The 18,845-nt window shown below is 36.6% G+C and overlaps 1 protein-coding gene across 1 annotated transcript in view; it reads right to left on the bottom strand.

Moving 5' to 3' along the window:
• DPP10 (dipeptidyl-peptidase 10 (non-functional)) overlaps positions 1–18,845 on the bottom strand; it is a 1,145,057-nt gene that overhangs the window by 228,452 nt on the left and 897,760 nt on the right. Inside the window, exon 8 of the mRNA XM_006895132.1 lies at positions 4,371–4,491. Within this exon, the coding sequence (XP_006895194.1) occupies positions 4,371–4,491 (121 nt within the window). The remainder of the gene's footprint in view (positions 1–4,370; positions 4,492–18,845) is intronic.

The following is an 18,845-nucleotide window of genomic DNA, read 5'->3' on the forward strand; positions in this document are numbered from 1 at the left end:
CATGTGAATTTTTTATATAATATTTTTATATTTATTATATCAAATTATTATAAATATTCTCACCACTGGGCCAATTGGTAACATCAGTATGGATGGTGAAGAGATTGAGTTAGTTAATAGTTTTAGTTTATTTGGCTCCACAGTCAACACACTTGGTACCAGCAGCCAGGAAATCAAGAGATAAATTGCATTGGGAAAGTCAGCTGTCAGGGACCTCTCAAGAGTACTGAAGAGCAATGATGTCAGGTTGGAAACTAAGGTGCACCTGATCTGGGCTATGGCCTTTGCAATTACATGCTATGCATCAGAGAGTTGGACAGTGAATAGGGATGATAGAAAGAGAAATGATGTCTTTGAGCTGTGGTACTAGAGAAGAGTGTTGAATATACCCTGGACTGCTAAAAGAACAAACAGGTTCGTCCTGGAGAGGGTGAAGCTGGAATGATCCTTGGAGTCAAGGATTCTGAAGCTTTGTCTGACATACTTTGGGCATGTTGCAAGGAAGGACTGGTCCTTGCAGAGGGACATCATGTTTAGCAGAGTAGAGGGGTGGCACAGGAGAGGAAGACCTTCAATGAGATGGATCGATTCTGTGACTGGAGTGGTAGGAATGAGTGCGTTTGAGATGGCTAGGTTGGCACAGGATAGAATGGCATTAAGGGCTCTTGTACATAGGGTTGCTATGAGTTGCAGGTGACTCAATGGCACATAACAACAACATTATATTTATTACTATTAAATTATTATCAACTGTATAATATATTGACATGAACTTTGATAAATTGATAGTAACTAATAAATGTTGATCGTTGTATAGGGGCTTCAAACCTTTTGTTCACAGCGTTGCTATGAGTCATGCTTGACTTGAAGGCAATCAACAACAACAGTATTACTATTGATGCAGTGATTGTATCAATGGGCTTAAGCATGTCTTGGATTGTGGAAATGGTGTAGGATAGGGTAAGGGTCAGATCCATTGTTCACAGAATTGCTGTGAGTTATAGAGAGAGCTCTGTTGGCCTAATGGATAAAAAGTTATGCTACCAAGCCAAAGGCGAGTGATTTGAATCTACAGTCTTCAGGCCTGGTTGTAATTGTTTTTGATCAAAAATTCTTCTAACTGGTAAAGTACTGGTCTGTCCATTTCCTATACAGAGGTAACTCATGGTTACTGTTATACTAAACACTGTGACACTGATGTGTCAAATGCAATAATGGTTATGCATGGTGGACAGTATCTGTTGGAGTTCCCATATTAAAACAGACTTGGAAGCAGGAGTGGAATCCACTTCCACAATAGCTTGCCTCTGGAAACTCTATGAACTTAGAGAAATGATAAAAGTTATACAAGTGTTCAGGTCTTCCGTTCATAAGGTTGCTTGCTGTAAGTCGTGTATGACTCGACGGCACTTAACCACAACCACGATATTATAATATTAAATATTATATATAATATTTTCTATGTCGCTGATTTTCTTTGAGTCCAGAATGATTCATTGTGACCTTATGAGAAAAAAGGCCTGAAGCATCCCTACAAGTATCGATATTTATCAAGTTTCATAGAGTTTCCAGAGGCAAGTTGTTTAGGAAGTAGATGCCACTCCTGCTTCCAAACCTGTCATAGAATGTTATTGGCTGAGTCACCTGCAATGCACCCTTCCCTGTCCTGAGCCAGTCTCACTAATTCTGACACAGCAACTTCCATTCCCTCAGTATTATGTATTTTATATATAATCTTCATATGTACTTAGTTATTTACAAAGTTTGTAGACATTGTTTTTCACACTGGGTCTTTCCCATTTCCTTCATGCCTCCTCCCTACACACATCAAATTGTGTATCTCTATGATTAACCACCCCCCACCCATCACCACCTCTCTGCTGACACCTTTTCCTATCTTGGAGTCCCATACTCATTCTGTAATAATGGTATTATACAGTATTTGTCCTTATGAGCCTGAGTTAGCTCACTCAGAATAATGCTCTCCAGTCCCTCCAAAATTAGAAGCAATTTTCAAAATCATTACTCCAGTGTGCTGCATAGTATTCCATTGTATGAATGCACAATAGTTTCTCAGACCATTCTATTGTGGTTGGATATTTGAGCTGTTTCCATATTCTTAACGAGAGTGAATAATGCTGCTATAAAGATTGGTGTGCAAGTCTCTGATTATGCCTAAATTCTCATTCTCTTGGGTTATATTCCAAGGAGTGAAATAGCTGGGTTACAGCGTTTTGAGGAAACAACAAACTGCCTTCCAGAGTGCTTGTACCATTTTATTATCCAAACAACACTGTATCCCTCCACATCCTCTCCAACATTTATTTCTCTCTCTCCTGTTAAACTTTACCACTGTGAGATGGCATCTAATAGTGGTTTTGATTTGCATCTCTCTTATTGTCAGTGAATATGAGCATTTCTTCATGTGCCTGTTGGTCAACAAATACCATCCTCTGTGAAAATTCGTTCCATGTCTTTTGCCATTTCATATTATGTGATCAGTCTTTTTCTTGTGGAGGCCCTGGAATATTCTATAAACTGTTGATATGAGGCCCTTGTCTGAAATGGTACTGGCAAATTTTTTTCCCCAGTAAATAGATTTTCTTTCGACTCTGCTCCTTTGAAAGAACTGTCACTTTCTAATCTTTCATTTAAAAAATACCTCCTTATTCATTGCTGCTGTGTCTGAACCAACTCATAGCCTACTCTCCAGCTGTTTTCAGATGCCGTAAAATTGGACAGGAGAAGGCTGCCCATATTTATTATGTGAAAGCACTAGTAACTTCGAACCATCAGCCAGGGTTTGCCTTTGGGCTAGTAGCAGAATTCCCTATGGACTATAACACCAGAAGTCGAATTCCTTCATAAAATCCTCTATTTTCTCTAACCAAGTTGCCTATTACGCCGTTGTTGTTGTGTACCGTCAAGTGAGAACCGAACTATAGCTGACCCTCCAGTGGGTTTTCAGAGGCAGTTTTAGAGTCTGCCCGTCTTTCTCCTGCTATCATGCAGTAGGTGACAGATTTCTTCATCTTTTCAGACTTCACAATATTTTTAAGACAAAAGGCATAACATACTTGGTTTGCTCTTTTTGTTCTTCAAGACACGACAATCAGACTGCAACCCGGATCTTGAGAACTACCCTGTTTTCAAGTTTATTCTCTACCTGTTTCTCCAACCAACAGATTTGGAAATATGAAAGTCAGAATCCACTCTGACATTATTAACCAAAGAATATCACTTACATATTTGTGTATTTATTTTTCAAACTTCGTTAATACACTTGCTGCTGATAGTTTCTGGGCAGTTAAGAAAACTCTGGCTTCTACAATAGTTAATTATTTGATTCAATAGCCCCACCCAAGACTATTTAACACTAGGATTTGATCCCTGTTATATCTTAGAACTTATATACCTCCAATAATATCTGCTGAGTAAAAATAAGAATGAATTCATGATCTCAATGATTCACTCTTCTTTAAACATTGAGACTGTCACTCTGAGATAGTAAAGCTGCCTTGATATTATTGTATTGAAACTGATGTTTCTAGATGATTCTTATGTTCTTAATTTGTAATTAATTCTAAGTCTTTACATATTTTCTAAGCTAAATTTGTATAGGCTGAATCTTAGGAATTATTTGAAGCTCAGGGTCTTTTTCATGTAAGCAGTACCAGGATTTGGCACATGATCAGACCAGGAACACTGTTGTCAGCACCTGATTCATTGTTATATTTTCATCTGTTACTTTAATTTGATTTAAGCATTACCACAGATAACTCTTTAAGCGGGTTTTCTTTTTCTCTATGTACAATGTCTTTTAAATTGTGACAGAATGTTCCTAATGGGAAAGAAATTGTGACAGAATGTTCCTAATGGGAAAGATTAAAATAAAGTAGCTATTATGCTTTTTTTTTTGTACAGTGTTTTTTTTGTTTTGTTTTGTTTTTTTTGTTTGGTTGGTTTGGGTTCTTCCTTTTTCCACAGAAATAAAAGATTTATCATTTATTTTCAATGGAATCTAAGGTCGTCGCTAACTTTCATTTCACTTTAAAGTGTCATAATATAAAATCCATCTAGGCTAAATAGAATCAATCTCTATCTCTCTCACACACACATACACACATACATACATACACACACACCCTCTCTCAAAGCGTTGAATCATATATATATATAAATTGATGAGATTCATAACCGTGAACATATGAACACATTCAAAGATATGAAAACATGAAAGTAATATTCAGAGGAAATGAAGACACAAAAATAGTGCTATAAAGATTGTTCCTGATAAGCAGATTTTTCTTATAGATTTTGTTTAAAAATATGCCATTTGTATTCTTTGAAATTGAATTTGTTCAGCTCACCTTCATATAACCAGTCAGCAATTCCATTAAAAATAATTCCTTCTTTCCCTGAAGATGTCAGTCGCAATGAACTGCTCTTTATATCAGGTTGATAGTAGATGTTGTTTTCAAAAATATAAATCTGGATTAGGAAACATGTGAAAGAAACAAAAATTCAATCTATTAGATTGTCTTTCTTTAAATAAGCCTATTAGAACACAATATTAACAAAGCTAAGTATTTTACTATTTTTTCCTTTTTAAATTAATGCATGTATTTGTACAGCTTTCAATTATTTGACTGAATCATTAATATAGCTATTTATTTCCCTCTTTTATTAGGAGTGGTATCCACTTCTGAAATAGCTTGCCTCCAGAAACTCCATGAACTTGAGAGAAATGATCAAAGTTGTACAAGTGCTCAGGTTTTACGTTCACAGAGTCACTATGAGTCGTCTATGACTCTATGACATTTAACAACAACAACAACATGAACATCAAGTTCCCATTTAGGAATGACTTTATATGATACTCAGTGTTAGTACTTTTAAATATGTATTTTCAACAATACTTTTTAAAATTTTAGTTAATAATTTCTCTTCCACATCAATTGGCTTGTTTTTGATGAAAATTTCACATATTCATGAGACACAAAACTTATAGAAACAACCACTTTAGTAGCAACCCACTCTCTTTTTGGAATAATTCCATTTTGTGCCTTTACTTCACATTTAATGATCATAAAATCATTTTTAGAGAACTACTGATTCTTTTGAGCATGACAAATGGACACTCTGGTCAAAGGAATGAGCACCAAAATCTTTGAATTAATAAGAGGGACACATTTCCCTATATCCATAGACATTTATTCCTCAATATCATAGCAGTAATAATTTAAAAAAAAATTTTAATTTGAATAAGTCACATACACAGTAGTAAGATAAGCAGTCAAATTACCAATAACAACAGGAACAACAGTTGAAATGAAAATAATGTTACAAAATCTGATACATTATAGATACAGATAATTCAGAATAAAATAATTTATAATCTATACAGGCCATGGTCTTCGCAATCACTTGTTATGCACCAGAGAATTGGACAAGGACCAAGGAGGATAGAAGGGGAATTGATGCCTTTGAGCTGTGGTGCTGGAGAAGAGTATTGAGAATACCATGGACTGCTAGGAAAACAAACAGATTTGTCCTGGAGAGGGTTAAACCAGGTGGCTCCTTGAAGGCAAGGATTCTGAGGCTCCGTCTAACATACTTTGGACATGTTGTGAGGAGAGACCGGTCCTTGGGGAATGTTGCATGCTTGGGAGGGTGGAGGGACAGCGCAGGAGAGGAAGGCCCTCTATGAGGTGGATTGATTCAGTGACTGGGATAATTGGGATAGGATTGTCAGAGACAGTGCGATTGGCACAGGACAGAGCGGAGTTTAGGGCTGTTGTACATAGGGTCGCTATGAGTTGCAAGCGACTCGACGGCACATAACAACAACAACAACCTATCATAATACATTCAATATAAAAAATTCAATGTGATATTATAACTTTCCTAAAACCAAATTTCTTCCACTAGTGGGAGGAAACACAATTATTATTTAGATCACATTTATTCTATTAAGGGAAAAATAATCTAGCATTAATGCAAAAGGTCCATTATACAACAAAAAAAAAAATCAACGTAAGTCTTGAATCAAAGGACAAATAAACTTTGGCTTATGTGTTATTCAAATATATTGAATTGCACTTATTGTTTTACCTCTCATCATTAATAATTTATGCTATGTATAGTGCTCCAGAGTATGCTTTGTTGATGTCATTCTCACTCGTTTGCTTGTAGATGTTTACATTTATTACATATTCTTCAAAACAGCTAAGACGCAGGTTATTCCCTAGTCAGTTCTGAAGTCAGTGTTGATGTGGCAATTTAGTTGTAAATGATAGTAGGATGTGTCCCCTCTGATGATATAAGACCACTAAAGTGCACACAAGCCCACAGTGTTAGGCCTCCGACTCCATTCTTACAGCACTAATGTGACCTCCCAGCAGCCCCAGGCTACAGTACCATCTTACCGAGTGGTTTGGACTATGGCAAGCATTGGCTGTAAATATGACTTGAACTATTATGTCAGAACTAATACCAGAGTCATCTGAATGAGCTCTTATCATATGTAAACTTTTTAAAGGATATTGTTGTTGTTGTTGTTAAGTGCTGTCAAGTCATAAACGACTCACAGTGACCCTATGAATGAAAGACCTGAACACTTGTACAACTTTGGTCATTTCTCCATGTTCATAGAGTTTCCAGAGGCAAGCCATTTCGGAAGCCACTCCTGCTTCCAAGCTTGTTTTAATCGGGGAGCTCCACTAAACACTATTCACCATGGGTAAACATTATCACATCTGGCACATCAGCTCCTGTAGATGACTTTCACACTGGTTTCCAGGACCATACAACCACCAGCCAACGATACATATTTAAAATGGAAATAAAACCTTTATTGCTTAATACTGTGTAAGTGATCCCAATCTATTGATGTATATACCATGTTGGGGAAATGCATGTAATGGGTTAACAGGAAGAAAAAGTAAATTAGTACTAGAAATGGAGGGGGAGGCAAGTATGAGAAAATAGCATTTTCTGTGTTTGGATAAAAATTGCAAAGTGAAAAAAAAATTACAAAGTGATGATTTGAAACAATCCGATTGTTGAGAACATTTTGTTTACACTGGGTGAAAGTCTGAGAAATATTGCTCTCACATGCTGTAACTGAACAGCATTTCATGACTCACAAGCCATGCCAACTTATTAAAAAATGTTATTCATTTTAACATCTACAATAATATTTATTCTAGCTACGGAAAGCTTAAGATGTATACATTTACTATTGTTTTTTGCTTTCTCTAATAGTACACAAAATAAAGTTTCTCTTCTTGGAGGAATCTTTTCCTGCCTGTATCTTTTATTATTCACTGCAGGAGATTTAGTTCTGACTTACAATGGACACTTCATCTGGTGTCCAAGGCAAGAAAATTGTCCAACTTTCTCCCATGAAGCAGCTGGTGGATTTGAACTGTTGATCTTTTTTCTTTCTTTTTTTTTTTTAAAGTGGCACAATATGTTATACACTGTGCCCCCAGGGCTCCTTACATTTTATTGGGACATATGAATAATAACCCTGCTCTCATCCACATTCACTCAAGTAGATAGAGATATTATATGGTGTAGGGTGTAACTTCATTCAAATAACTCAGTTCCAAATCTTTAGCTTTACACATGTTACAGGTTCTAGGTCAAAATTATCATTAAAACTTCTGCAACTTCAACAGATGCACAAAATATCTAAAACTATTGTCCAGTAATTATATATATATTTGAAGACCAAATTGAATGAGATACTCAGAATCCGTATGATTCAACATAAAACAACAAGGAGTATGAAATCAGAATTTTAATGATATTCAATCAAATTCAGAAGTCTTGGGGGGAAAAGATCTTTTTTCTGTGAGTAGTCCTTGGCAGTATCTTCATAAAATAGTACATTTATAATTAATTAGCTAAGCACATATCAATTATCAAAGTGTCCCAAGTAAAAGACTACATCCTTTATGTCTATGACCAAAGAATGAAGATTGAAAAATCTTTCCATGTACTAACTCTTTGAACCTCTGACAATGTTAAACAAATACTAAGGGTACGGTTTTGGTTACATGCTGTTGAGCTGAACAAGGCCCAAAGTCTACCACAGACATGAAACTTGCCTGCTATAGTCCCAGCCGCACAATCTCTGATAGTCTCCAGGTCATTGTTATGCCTACTATGTCAATCCATCTTGCAAAGCATCTTCCTCTCTTTCTCTGATCCTTGACATTTTACAGAATTATATCTCTTTCCTAACACTAGTCTCTTTCACAGCATGACCGAAATATGTTATTTTACCATCTTAGGAGCTCCCTGGCAGCAGTTCCTCTGATATAACCATTTTTATTCTTTTGGCAACCCACAGGATTCAGTAGTAAATTACTCTTCTCCAACATCACAATTCTAAGGCATCAATTCCTCTTCTGCCATTCTTATTCATTATCCAACTTTCAGATGCATAGGTTGCAACTTCAAATACACGTCTTTCATCTGACACAATTTAGAATATAACCTGATTTTCTCCCTCTTTTGCACTTTAAAGAAGTCATTGAAAAATATTTCTTCAACAGTACACATCTGTTGATTTTTGTATTGTTATGATGATAGTTATAGAACAGGGTCTATATATTTTGTTCATAGAGTCATACTCTACTCAACAGCACTTAACAACAATAACAACTACCATGGATGTTAATTGTGGACCCAAGTAAATACAATGAAATATTTTCAATCTTTTTCTCCATGGGCGTGGCAGGCTGGTAAGACACTGAAAGGTCAAGGCCCGCCTAGGGTCTTGGGATATTTAATGTCAGCTGAATCCGGACTCTGGCTTCTTTAGTAACGATGCTACCAAGCCAAAGGTGGGTGACTTTTAATCCGCGGCCCTTGGGCCTGTCTTTGTTTTTGTTCAGACATTCCTCTAGGTTGTATAGCCCTGGTGTACAAGTTGCCGTACAGAGGTCACTTTTCGTTGCTGTAAGGCTGAACACTGTGACACTGGTGTGTCAAATGTGTTAATGGTTGGTTTCCCAATGTAGACAGAGAGTGGGGTGGAGCTCCCTGATTAAAAAAAAGCTTGGAAGGAGGAGTGGCATCCACTTCCATAATAGCTTGCCTCCGGAAACCCTATGAACCTGGAGAGAGGATGAAAGGCTTCCAAGAGTTGAGGACTCTCCTTCATAGGATCGCTATGAGTTGCCTGCGACTTGATGGCACTTAACAACAACATCAAGATATTGTCTGTTGGTGCAGTGGTGAGGATTTTGTTTTCTTGATTTTGTAGTGTAATCTATATTAACATTATAGCCTTTATTCTTCTTCCTAAAGTAATTAATGTTCTGATTATTGTCTAAAATCAAAGTTAGGTCATCTGCATCAAGAAGGTTTTTAATGAGTCTTCTTCCAATCTTGATACCATATTCTTCATATATTCCAATTTCTCAGATTATTTGTTTAGTGTACAGGTTACATAGGTATGGAGAAAGAATACAACTCTGATGTACTTCTATCTTAACAAGTTTCTTGGTCTATGAATAGATTTTATGTGAGCTCAATAAAGTGTTTTTGGATTCTTATTATTTTAAATATTAGCCATAATTTGTTATTATCTATGTAATCAAAAGTTTTTGCATAACCATTAAAACACAAATATACATGCTTCCAGCATTCCATGTTTTTTGCCAAGATCATTTGACATCAGTATTGATATCCCTTATTCCACATCCTTTTTTTGAATCCAGTTTGAATTTCTGATTTTTCCCTGTCCACGTAGTATAACAGGTCTTTATAAACAATCTTCAGCAAGATTTTATTTGTATATAATATAGTGTGAAAATTTTCACACATGTTGACTCACCCTCTCTTTGGAATGGGGGGGAAAGTAGTATCTCTTACAGTCAGTTGACCAGAGAACTGTCTCCTGTATTACTTGGCTTAGACTTGTAAACACATCTTGTTTTCGGAATCACTTCAGTTGGTATCCCACCAATTTCTCGGGACTTATTTTTATCCAGTACCTTCAATGCAGATTGGATTTCTTCCCGTAGTACTAAGAGTGCTTGATCATATGCTACTTCCAGAAATGGTTCAGTATTGACAAATCCTTTTTTATATAGTTCCACACTCCCCAACACTCTATGGGATAAAGTTGAGTAGTCTTCTCCTTTAAACATTTATAGCTTTGAAATGAGCCACAACCAACTGGATAACCATGAATTTGACTTTTGTCTAATATCTTGTAGAATTAAATTCTCTAAGTATAAAACAGCAATTTAGCCATTGCATTTGATCCAAATAAAGGCATTTTCAATTGTTTCCTATGCAACTGAAAGTTAGACAATGATAAAGTTGACTGAAGGAGAAATGATGCCTTTGAATTATGGTACATGCCACAAGTAAAAAATATGCAATGAACTTACAAAAGAAGAAAAAAAAAGTGTTGTTGGAAAAAGTGCAAATGGAGTGTTCCTAAGAGTCAAGGACGATGAAACTTATACATTTTGAGTAGATTGTCAGGAAGGGCTAGACCTTGGAAAGACATGCTGCTGGGAAAAGTCAGCAATAGAAAAAAATACCTTCAGCAAGGTGGAATGACATAGAAACAATGGGTTTGGACATGGCACTGATTGTGAACACGGCACAACAAAGTTCAGATCTGCTTTTTATAGGGTTTCTATGAATTGTACTTGACTTGAGAGCATCTAACAACAACAACATTTCAATGAGGCAAATAAATCTCAACTATATTATATCCTAAGTAACATGGTAAATGAAAATACTAAATCAAAATGTCTCATGAAATTATATAGTCTATTGATAGTTAATACCAATCTGATAATTGTAAGAATGGAGGGAATATAGATGTTGTGAAATATGTTAATTAAATAATGATTGTCTATAATATTTATATCCAGGAAACATTTAGACCTAAAAATCAAATTGAATCTTTGTGTGCAACAAAATATTTTTATAATAGGGTGAAAAGAAAAGTCAAAGACTGGGAAAAACCATCTGGCAATGACATTACAGGCTACGGTCTCATAACAAAAGTTTACAGAATACCAAAAGGCTTTCACAAGAAAAATATTGCGAACCCCAAAACAAAATGGGTAAAAAATCATGGAAAGATTTTTTACAAACATGGAAAGATTTTTCACAAAGGAAGATATTCTGATGGAAAATAGGTACATGAAGAAATGTTCAAAGTCACTGACAATCAGAGATATGCAAGTGAAAACAAGACTAAGCTATCATCTCATCCCCAGTAGCAGTAGTAACATTTAATGGACAGCAAGTAATAAATGCAGGGATCTCCGCATGGTTTGGAATTGGGAAGGGAGTGTGTCAGTGTTGTATGTTCAGTATTAAGCATAAGGCAACTACATGATGATATATGCTGTCTTTAAATATGGGTATCTGTGTTGGAAGATTAATAGAGAGTAGGAGAATGGAATGAAGATCTAAGAATCAAGTAGTATGGAATTAGACTTTTTAAGAATGACTTTTCAGAAAATACTTGAGCACCACAACAAGATAAAGGTGAATAATCCAATTGAAAAAATGGGCACAGGATATGAACAGACACTTCACCAAGGAAGACATTCAGATGGCCAACAAGCACATGAAGAAATGGTCAAAATCCGTAGCTCTGAGAGAGATGCAAATCAAGACAACCATGAGATATCATCTCACTCCAGTAAGATTAACAAAATTTAACAGAACAGCAAGCAACAAATGCTGGTGAGGTTGTGGAGAGACTGGAACCCTTATTCACTGTTGGTGGGAATGTAAAATGGTGCAACCACTGTGGAAAGTGATGTGGCGCTTTCTCAAAAAAGTTGCAAATAGAGATACCATTTGACCCAGCAATTCCACTACTGGGAATATAACCTAAAGAGACCATAAATGACATCCAAGTAGATATATGCATACCCATGTTTATGTAAACCTCAAAAACCCAACACAAACAAAGTACATCTTATAGGGCTCAGACATGAATGACAAAGCTGTGATGGGGGTGGAGATTTGGTTCATGAAACTTCTAAAAGGTACTAACTTTTAAGTTGTATCATAAAGGACATGGGATTCTTTCAAGAAGTTAGGAAGTCATAGGCAGAACTTCCAACCTGAGAGAACAGTGAGTGATATGAAAGGTAAAGAGCTGGGGAAATAGTCCCCAAATTTTTATCAGGTATATCTCTATGCAGTTATGGATGAGTGCTGTTCTAAAGGTTCAAAATGAAAAAAAAATAAAGCAAATAACCCCCAAACCAACCAAACAAGTGAAAGCAACCCGCTGTCATAAATTCAATCCCAACTCAGAATGACCATATGGGACATAGAACGTTCTTATAGGGGTGTCAAGGATTCTCACGGGAGCAGACTAGTTCACCTTTCTGCTGTGGGGTGATGACTAGTATGTTTGAAACACTGACCTTTAGTTAGCAGCTACTTAATTTAACCACTTGTCAAAGAGAACTAACATTATATGTTGCCATGCATATATGGTGTTTAGAACTCTCAAACACTAAGTGGTCAGAAAGTAAACAGAAACAAACTTTTTGGAAATTACTTTGTCAATTTTCACTAACATGGTTGTATTTACAGCCACATGATTCAATAACTCTATTCTAAGCCATACACCTAAAAGAAGTATTTCTAATACTAAGTGCATAGTTTAAAATTAGCAAGGGATTGCATCAGGGATGCATCTTATCTCCATACCTTTTCAATCTATATTCAGAACAGATCATTCGTGAGGCTTAGCTTTCTTTATAAGGTGGCATGTGGCACCAGGATTGGAGGAAGACTTATCAACAACCTACGTTATTCAGATGGCACAAGTTTGCTTGCTGAAACTGAGGTGGAACTGAAGTGCTTGCTGCAAAAAGTCAAGGACTGTAGTCTTTAATATGCATTAAAGCTCAACATCATGAAGACAAAGATTTTTACTACTGGGACGATTGGCAGCACTATAATAGATGGAGAAAAAATTGAGGATGTTAACAGTTGCAGTTTGCTTGGCTCTATAATCAACATTCTTGGCATTAGCATATAGGAAATCAAAAGACAAATTGCATTAGAAAAATCTGCTGTTTGGGACCTTTCCAGAGTCCCAAACTCTGAGCAGAATGATGTAAATCTAGAGACTAAGGTGTGCATAGTCCAGGCCATGGTTTCACAATTACTTGCTATGCATCAGAAACCTGGACAATGACTAAAGAGGAAAGAAGAAAACTTGATGTCTTTGACTTGTGGTGCTGGATAAGAGTCTTTAAATGCCATAGACCCGAAGATTACAAATTGTTCTGTCTTGGAGAGTGTGAAACTAAGTTTCTCCTTGAAGGATGGGATTTTGAAATTTCATCTCACATATTTTGAACACATGGCCAGGAGCAAACCTGTCTTTGGAGAAGGATATCATGCTCCAAAGGGTGGATATACAGCAGAGGAGTGGAAGACCCTGGATGAGAGGGATTGATATAGTAACTAGAGCAATGGGGTTTGGTGTGTTGGAATCAGTGAGACTGGCTCAGGACAGGGCAGGCTTCAGAGCTGTTGTGCATAGCTGTTTCTCAGAGGCGCAGCTGACTTAAGGGCACAGAACAACAAAAAGTTACTTTGTTATAAGGAGTTGTTGTTGTTGTTATGTGTCTTCGAGTCACCTGTGACACATAGTGAACCTATGTACAATGAAGCCTGCCCAATAGTGATCCAGTCTCACTGACTCTGACACACCCACACTCATTGCCCCCTTTACTGTATCAATCCATCTCATCTAGTATCTTCCTCGCCTGCCCTTTTCCTCCACCATTCCTAGCATGATATCCTTCTCCAAGGACTGGTCCCCCCTGGCCATGTGCCCAAAGTATTTGAGACAGACTTCAAAATCCTAGCCTCCAAGGAGAAATTTAGTTTCACCCTCTCTAAGACAGGCTTATTTGTTTTTCTTGGAGTCCATGGTAAGTTCAAGACTCTTCTCCAGCACCACAACTCAAAGGTACCTATTCTTCCTTCATCCTTAGCCATTGCCCAACTCTCTGATGCATAGCAAGTAACCGATCCATGGCCTGGATCAGGCACACCTTAGTCTCTATTACATTGTTGCTTCTCAGCACTCCAGAGAGGTCCCTGATAGCAGATTTATATTTACAGGGGTGGTGTTAGGTAAAAGAACTAGTTTTACATTAAGTAAGATGGTTTTTGTCCTTACTAAAGAGGAATAACCCTTGGAGTAATTGAATGGCTTTAATTTAGACTTCTAGGTCACATTTGCATATTTATGAGAGTTAGTAGGACTGATAAGACTGGAAAAGACTCACCAGGAAGTGACGCTTTAATTTTTCATGCAAGACTTACCAATGAAAACCCAGAATGCTAAGGCTCAGCGAGCTCCCTAGTTGGCACAGGAAGGATCAGAGTGTCTTCTCTGAGATACAGGCTGCACTGGGAAGTTTTCCAGACTTCCTTAGTGCATCTCATCCTATGACTAACTTTTATTCTGTTAATGTAATGAAACTAGTAGTCAGAAGAATGACATCTTCTTGTGAATTTTGAGAGTTGTGCCAGTGAATTAAGGAATCCAAAAATTATTTCCTTTTAGCTTTTAAGGTCTGACATAGTCCTACGTGTTTAATGGCACATACACACAAAGACTTGCAGATGCATGTGTGTACACACACAGACATGCACAGAAAGAGAGTGAACATTATGGCTACTTTGGTGTAAAAATTGATGAAGAAATAAATATATAGGATTATGACTACTCTTCATCTTTGAGAAACCAACTTTAACCATTTTTGTTGTTGTGTGCATATCACTAAGTCAGAACTGACTCATAGCTGAACTATTTTTCGTGAATATTTTATCACTCACAAACATTGTGTTTAATGCATGCACATTGTGTTTTGTACAATGTTTCATGACATTATAGTTCATGTATGGAAATTGTGTGAATTTTCCCCATCATAATCATAACTAATAACCACACTCATGAAAGTGTGTATGCTTGCTACTTCATGCCTCATGCCATGATAGCCCCAGTTTAGATAGCCAATTTCTGGTTTTCCCGCACATGTCAAATAAGTTCCCAATGTCGAGAAAACAAAAATCCTAGCCATTGGACTAATAGACAGCATTACAATAAGTGAGAAAGGACTGAAACTTTCAACAACTTCCTCTTACTTAGATCTGCAATCAGTACACTTGGTCCTAGCAGTCGGGAGATCAGGAGACATAATGCACTGGAAAACTTTGTAAACAAGGACCTATTCAAATTATTGAAGAGTAAGGATGTCTGGTTGAGGACTAAAAATCTGTTTCAGGCGTGGTCTTTTCAGTCACTTGATATGTGTCTGAGAGTTGGACAATGACTAAGGTTGACAAAATAAGGATTGGTGCATTTGAGCTGTGGTGTTGGAGAAGAGTGCCAAATGCCATGGACTGATGAAAGAATAAACAGATATGTATGTCTTGGAAAAGAAGCATTCAGAATTTTCTGTGGAGGCAAGGATGGTAAAGCTTTGTCTCACATACACTGGACACGTGTAGAGGCTCTTCCTTGGAGAGGGACATCATGCTTGGAAAGTTGAGGGGATGGCAAAGAGGAGTAAGACCCTCAACCAGGTGGACTAATACAGTGATTATAGCAACGATCTTTAGGGTGTTGGAAATTTTGAGGATTGCAGAGGATAGAATAGGGTTGAAATATGTTACTCAGAGGGTCGCTATGAGGGTCATACTCAATTTAACAGCACCTAACAAAGACATTCAAATGAGTTTGTTATCATTGTTGGTAGAAGGACTCGAAGATGTATAGACTTCTGGTTGTCAATAGTATATTTCTGCTCTGGAACTCTGCACAAGGATTTATCATTGATCTGTATTTATATATTTTAGTGCATGTAAGTAAAGTCTCCATAAAAACATTCCACAGAATTTACTTTGATGGCAGGAGTGACATTCACTTCCTAAACAACATGCCTCCAGAAACTCTTTGATAAATGTCGATAGTTGTAGAGGGGCTTCAGGCCTTTTATTCATAGGGTTGCTATGACTCATGCTTAACTTGAAGGCAATCAATGACAACAACAACAACTGTTAACTAGTCTAAACCAAACTATTTTCATGAAGATTTTTATCAACCTTTTACTGAAAGCCAAAACTAATTGTACTGTTTATAATTTTTTTTAAAAAAAATTCAGTATGGAATTAATTCTGAGGGCTCATTTATACAATGCAAAATAAATCTATGAGCACAGTTTAAATAGCTTGATGATCTCTGACACTCCGGCCTAATAAATCTCTTCTTTGGTTGGAGAACTGCTTCCATTTGTCTGCAGGACCATCTCTGAGATAGAACCGCTCATTCAAATCATCATGTCACCTTTGCACTGATATATGATGGTCTAGAAATAGAATCACCATCAGAAGAACTTTCATATCCTGACATTTCCAATTATTCATATTAGGAGCTTTTCAAAGAGTTCTTACTTCTTAAAATCTTTAGAGAACATTATGCATTTTCAAAGAAGTGAAATACATCAGTTTTTCTTAAATTCATTGTAATGTCACTTTATACTTCCAAAGACCTCTCTTTTGTCTCTACTTTTAGGAGATGTATTAATACCAGATAAGAATTGGGAAATGAATAACCAAAGCATGAATTCCACTGATAAAATGCCACAACAAACCTCCACTTGGCTGTATCAGTTCATAAATTCCATTAGGCAGAACAGCAGACTTTCTAAGAAATCAATGACTTTGATAATGCCAAATATTAACAAAAATATTTATAACTCTCCAAGAAGCTTATATAATGAGATCCCATTGAATAAATTAATTAACATTATTAGTATGCAAGTCATATTGTATGCACTATTTTTGTATTCCAAAGTGCTAAGGTGATAGTATCATTTAGTTATTCTGTATGCATATTTCCCTCTAACCAAACTTCAGTTTTTTCATTTTTCCTTCATCATAAAAACCTTCTTTCCTTATTTCCCTTTACCTAGCCTTCTATTTTCAATAAGTATATATTAGTCACCTTCCACTCTCTAGTCAAATATGGTAATCCTTGTGCATAGAGAAACCCACTTGGATTTCCAAGCTAAGAACCACAGTCACAATAAAGTAGATAGAGAATGGAAACCAAATTGTTTGCATTTGAGCCACTGGAGAAGAATGTGAAAAGAAGTATCAAAGTAAATGCAAGCTTTTTATTTTTCAAAGGGAAAAAAAAATCAGAAGATCTAAGACAGCAGAAGAATGCCATAGTGAACCTCATGGAAATAATTAACTGAAATAAACGTTTTTTTTCTATCCTTTTAGAAAGATGAATTTCTTATAGGAAAAAAAAAGTAGGCTCTAATGCTGGCAATGACAATTGTTCTTGATAAGATTATGGACAATTAGTTATTTCATTCTTTTGAACCTCATCTATAGAGGAAGGGGCATTGTTAATACTTAGGGCCCTCTAGAAGATTAAAGAGACTGAAATAAAAAAAAAAAAAACAAACAGATACTGACCTCTGAAGCTATACATAATTTGATTTGTGAAAAGATCATGTGAAGATGTGATGAGCAATTGGTCATGATAGATAATATTATAATTAGAGGGGAAGCAAACACCTTTACCCATTTGTTCTTAAAAGAATTTTAAGAATTCAGATCCATAAATTAATTTATTCCCTTAACCTTCATTTTCCTATGTGTTTGACATTGCCTCTTATTTGATCACTCAGCATCCAACTTCCCTTCTTATTTTGGAAGATCTCAATATTCCATGCATACTTGTGGCAAGTGGAGGTTCACCAATAATCAAATCAAACATCCCCTTAGTCAGGTCTCTGCCCTTAATTCTGTATCTAGAAAAAATGACAAAGTTGCAGTTGAACCATTACTCACTAAAATAGCAGCAAACTCTCAAGGGATCAGCAGGGAGATATAAATGCCCCCTGATGACACTGTCAGTTTTAGCACCTAATTAGATGCACACACACAAAGGAACCCTAATAGTGTAGTGCTTAATGTGTCATCCTGTTAAAGGCAAGGTCAGTGGTTTGAGTGCACTAGGAAATCTGAGGGAGAAAGATGAATGTCTCTTTCATAAATATTTACAGCCTCAGAAATCCAATGGAGGGTTGCTACGAACTATAATAGAAACAGCAGTGAATATAGGCATAATAGCCTTTGTTTAACCATTTCTGCCACCACTCCACCTCCCCCTTGATTTTCATTTATTTTCCAGTCCTGGTCTTCCAACATTCTCATTCACTTTGAGAGCTTCCAGATACATTTGAAATAAATCCATTTCTATTCATTTGTTGAAAGGAGCCTGAATCCATTTTGTGGCTTACTCCTAGAAATAATTGGTATGTAGAATGCAACAGTTGGATTCTATTCAGTGCATACTAATTGGTATGTGGAGGGCAACAGTTTAACCTTAAAACTCTATTGGGTTTTCAACCTTGTGTGCCATGTCTGTAGTTGTTGTTCTGTGTTGTAGGGAACTATATATGCCTCATAGTAACCATATGGACAATAGCTCTGAAGCGTGCCCTATCTTGAGCCAAGCCGTCTCCAACACACCTGTACCTACTACCTCAGTCACTGCATCAGTGCATCTCATCCAAAGCTTTCTATTCTGTGCTGACCCTTAACCCTTGCACGCATGATATCCGAGTTCTGGTCTCTCTTGGCAATATACTCAAAGTATTTGAAATGTAGCTTTAAAATCCTTGTCTTCAAGAAACAAATCAGTGAAGTGGGGGAACGACAGCCTTTTTAACAAATAGTGTTGGCAAAATTGGAAAAATATCTGCAAAAGACTCAAGCAAGACCCACACCTC

This window comes from Elephantulus edwardii, unplaced genomic scaffold, assembly GCF_000299155.1.
Source record: "Elephantulus edwardii isolate Elephantulus edwardi_28Jun2011 unplaced genomic scaffold, EleEdw1.0 scaffold00160, whole genome shotgun sequence".
Classification (NCBI taxonomy): domain Eukaryota; kingdom Metazoa; phylum Chordata; class Mammalia; order Macroscelidea; family Macroscelididae; genus Elephantulus; species Elephantulus edwardii.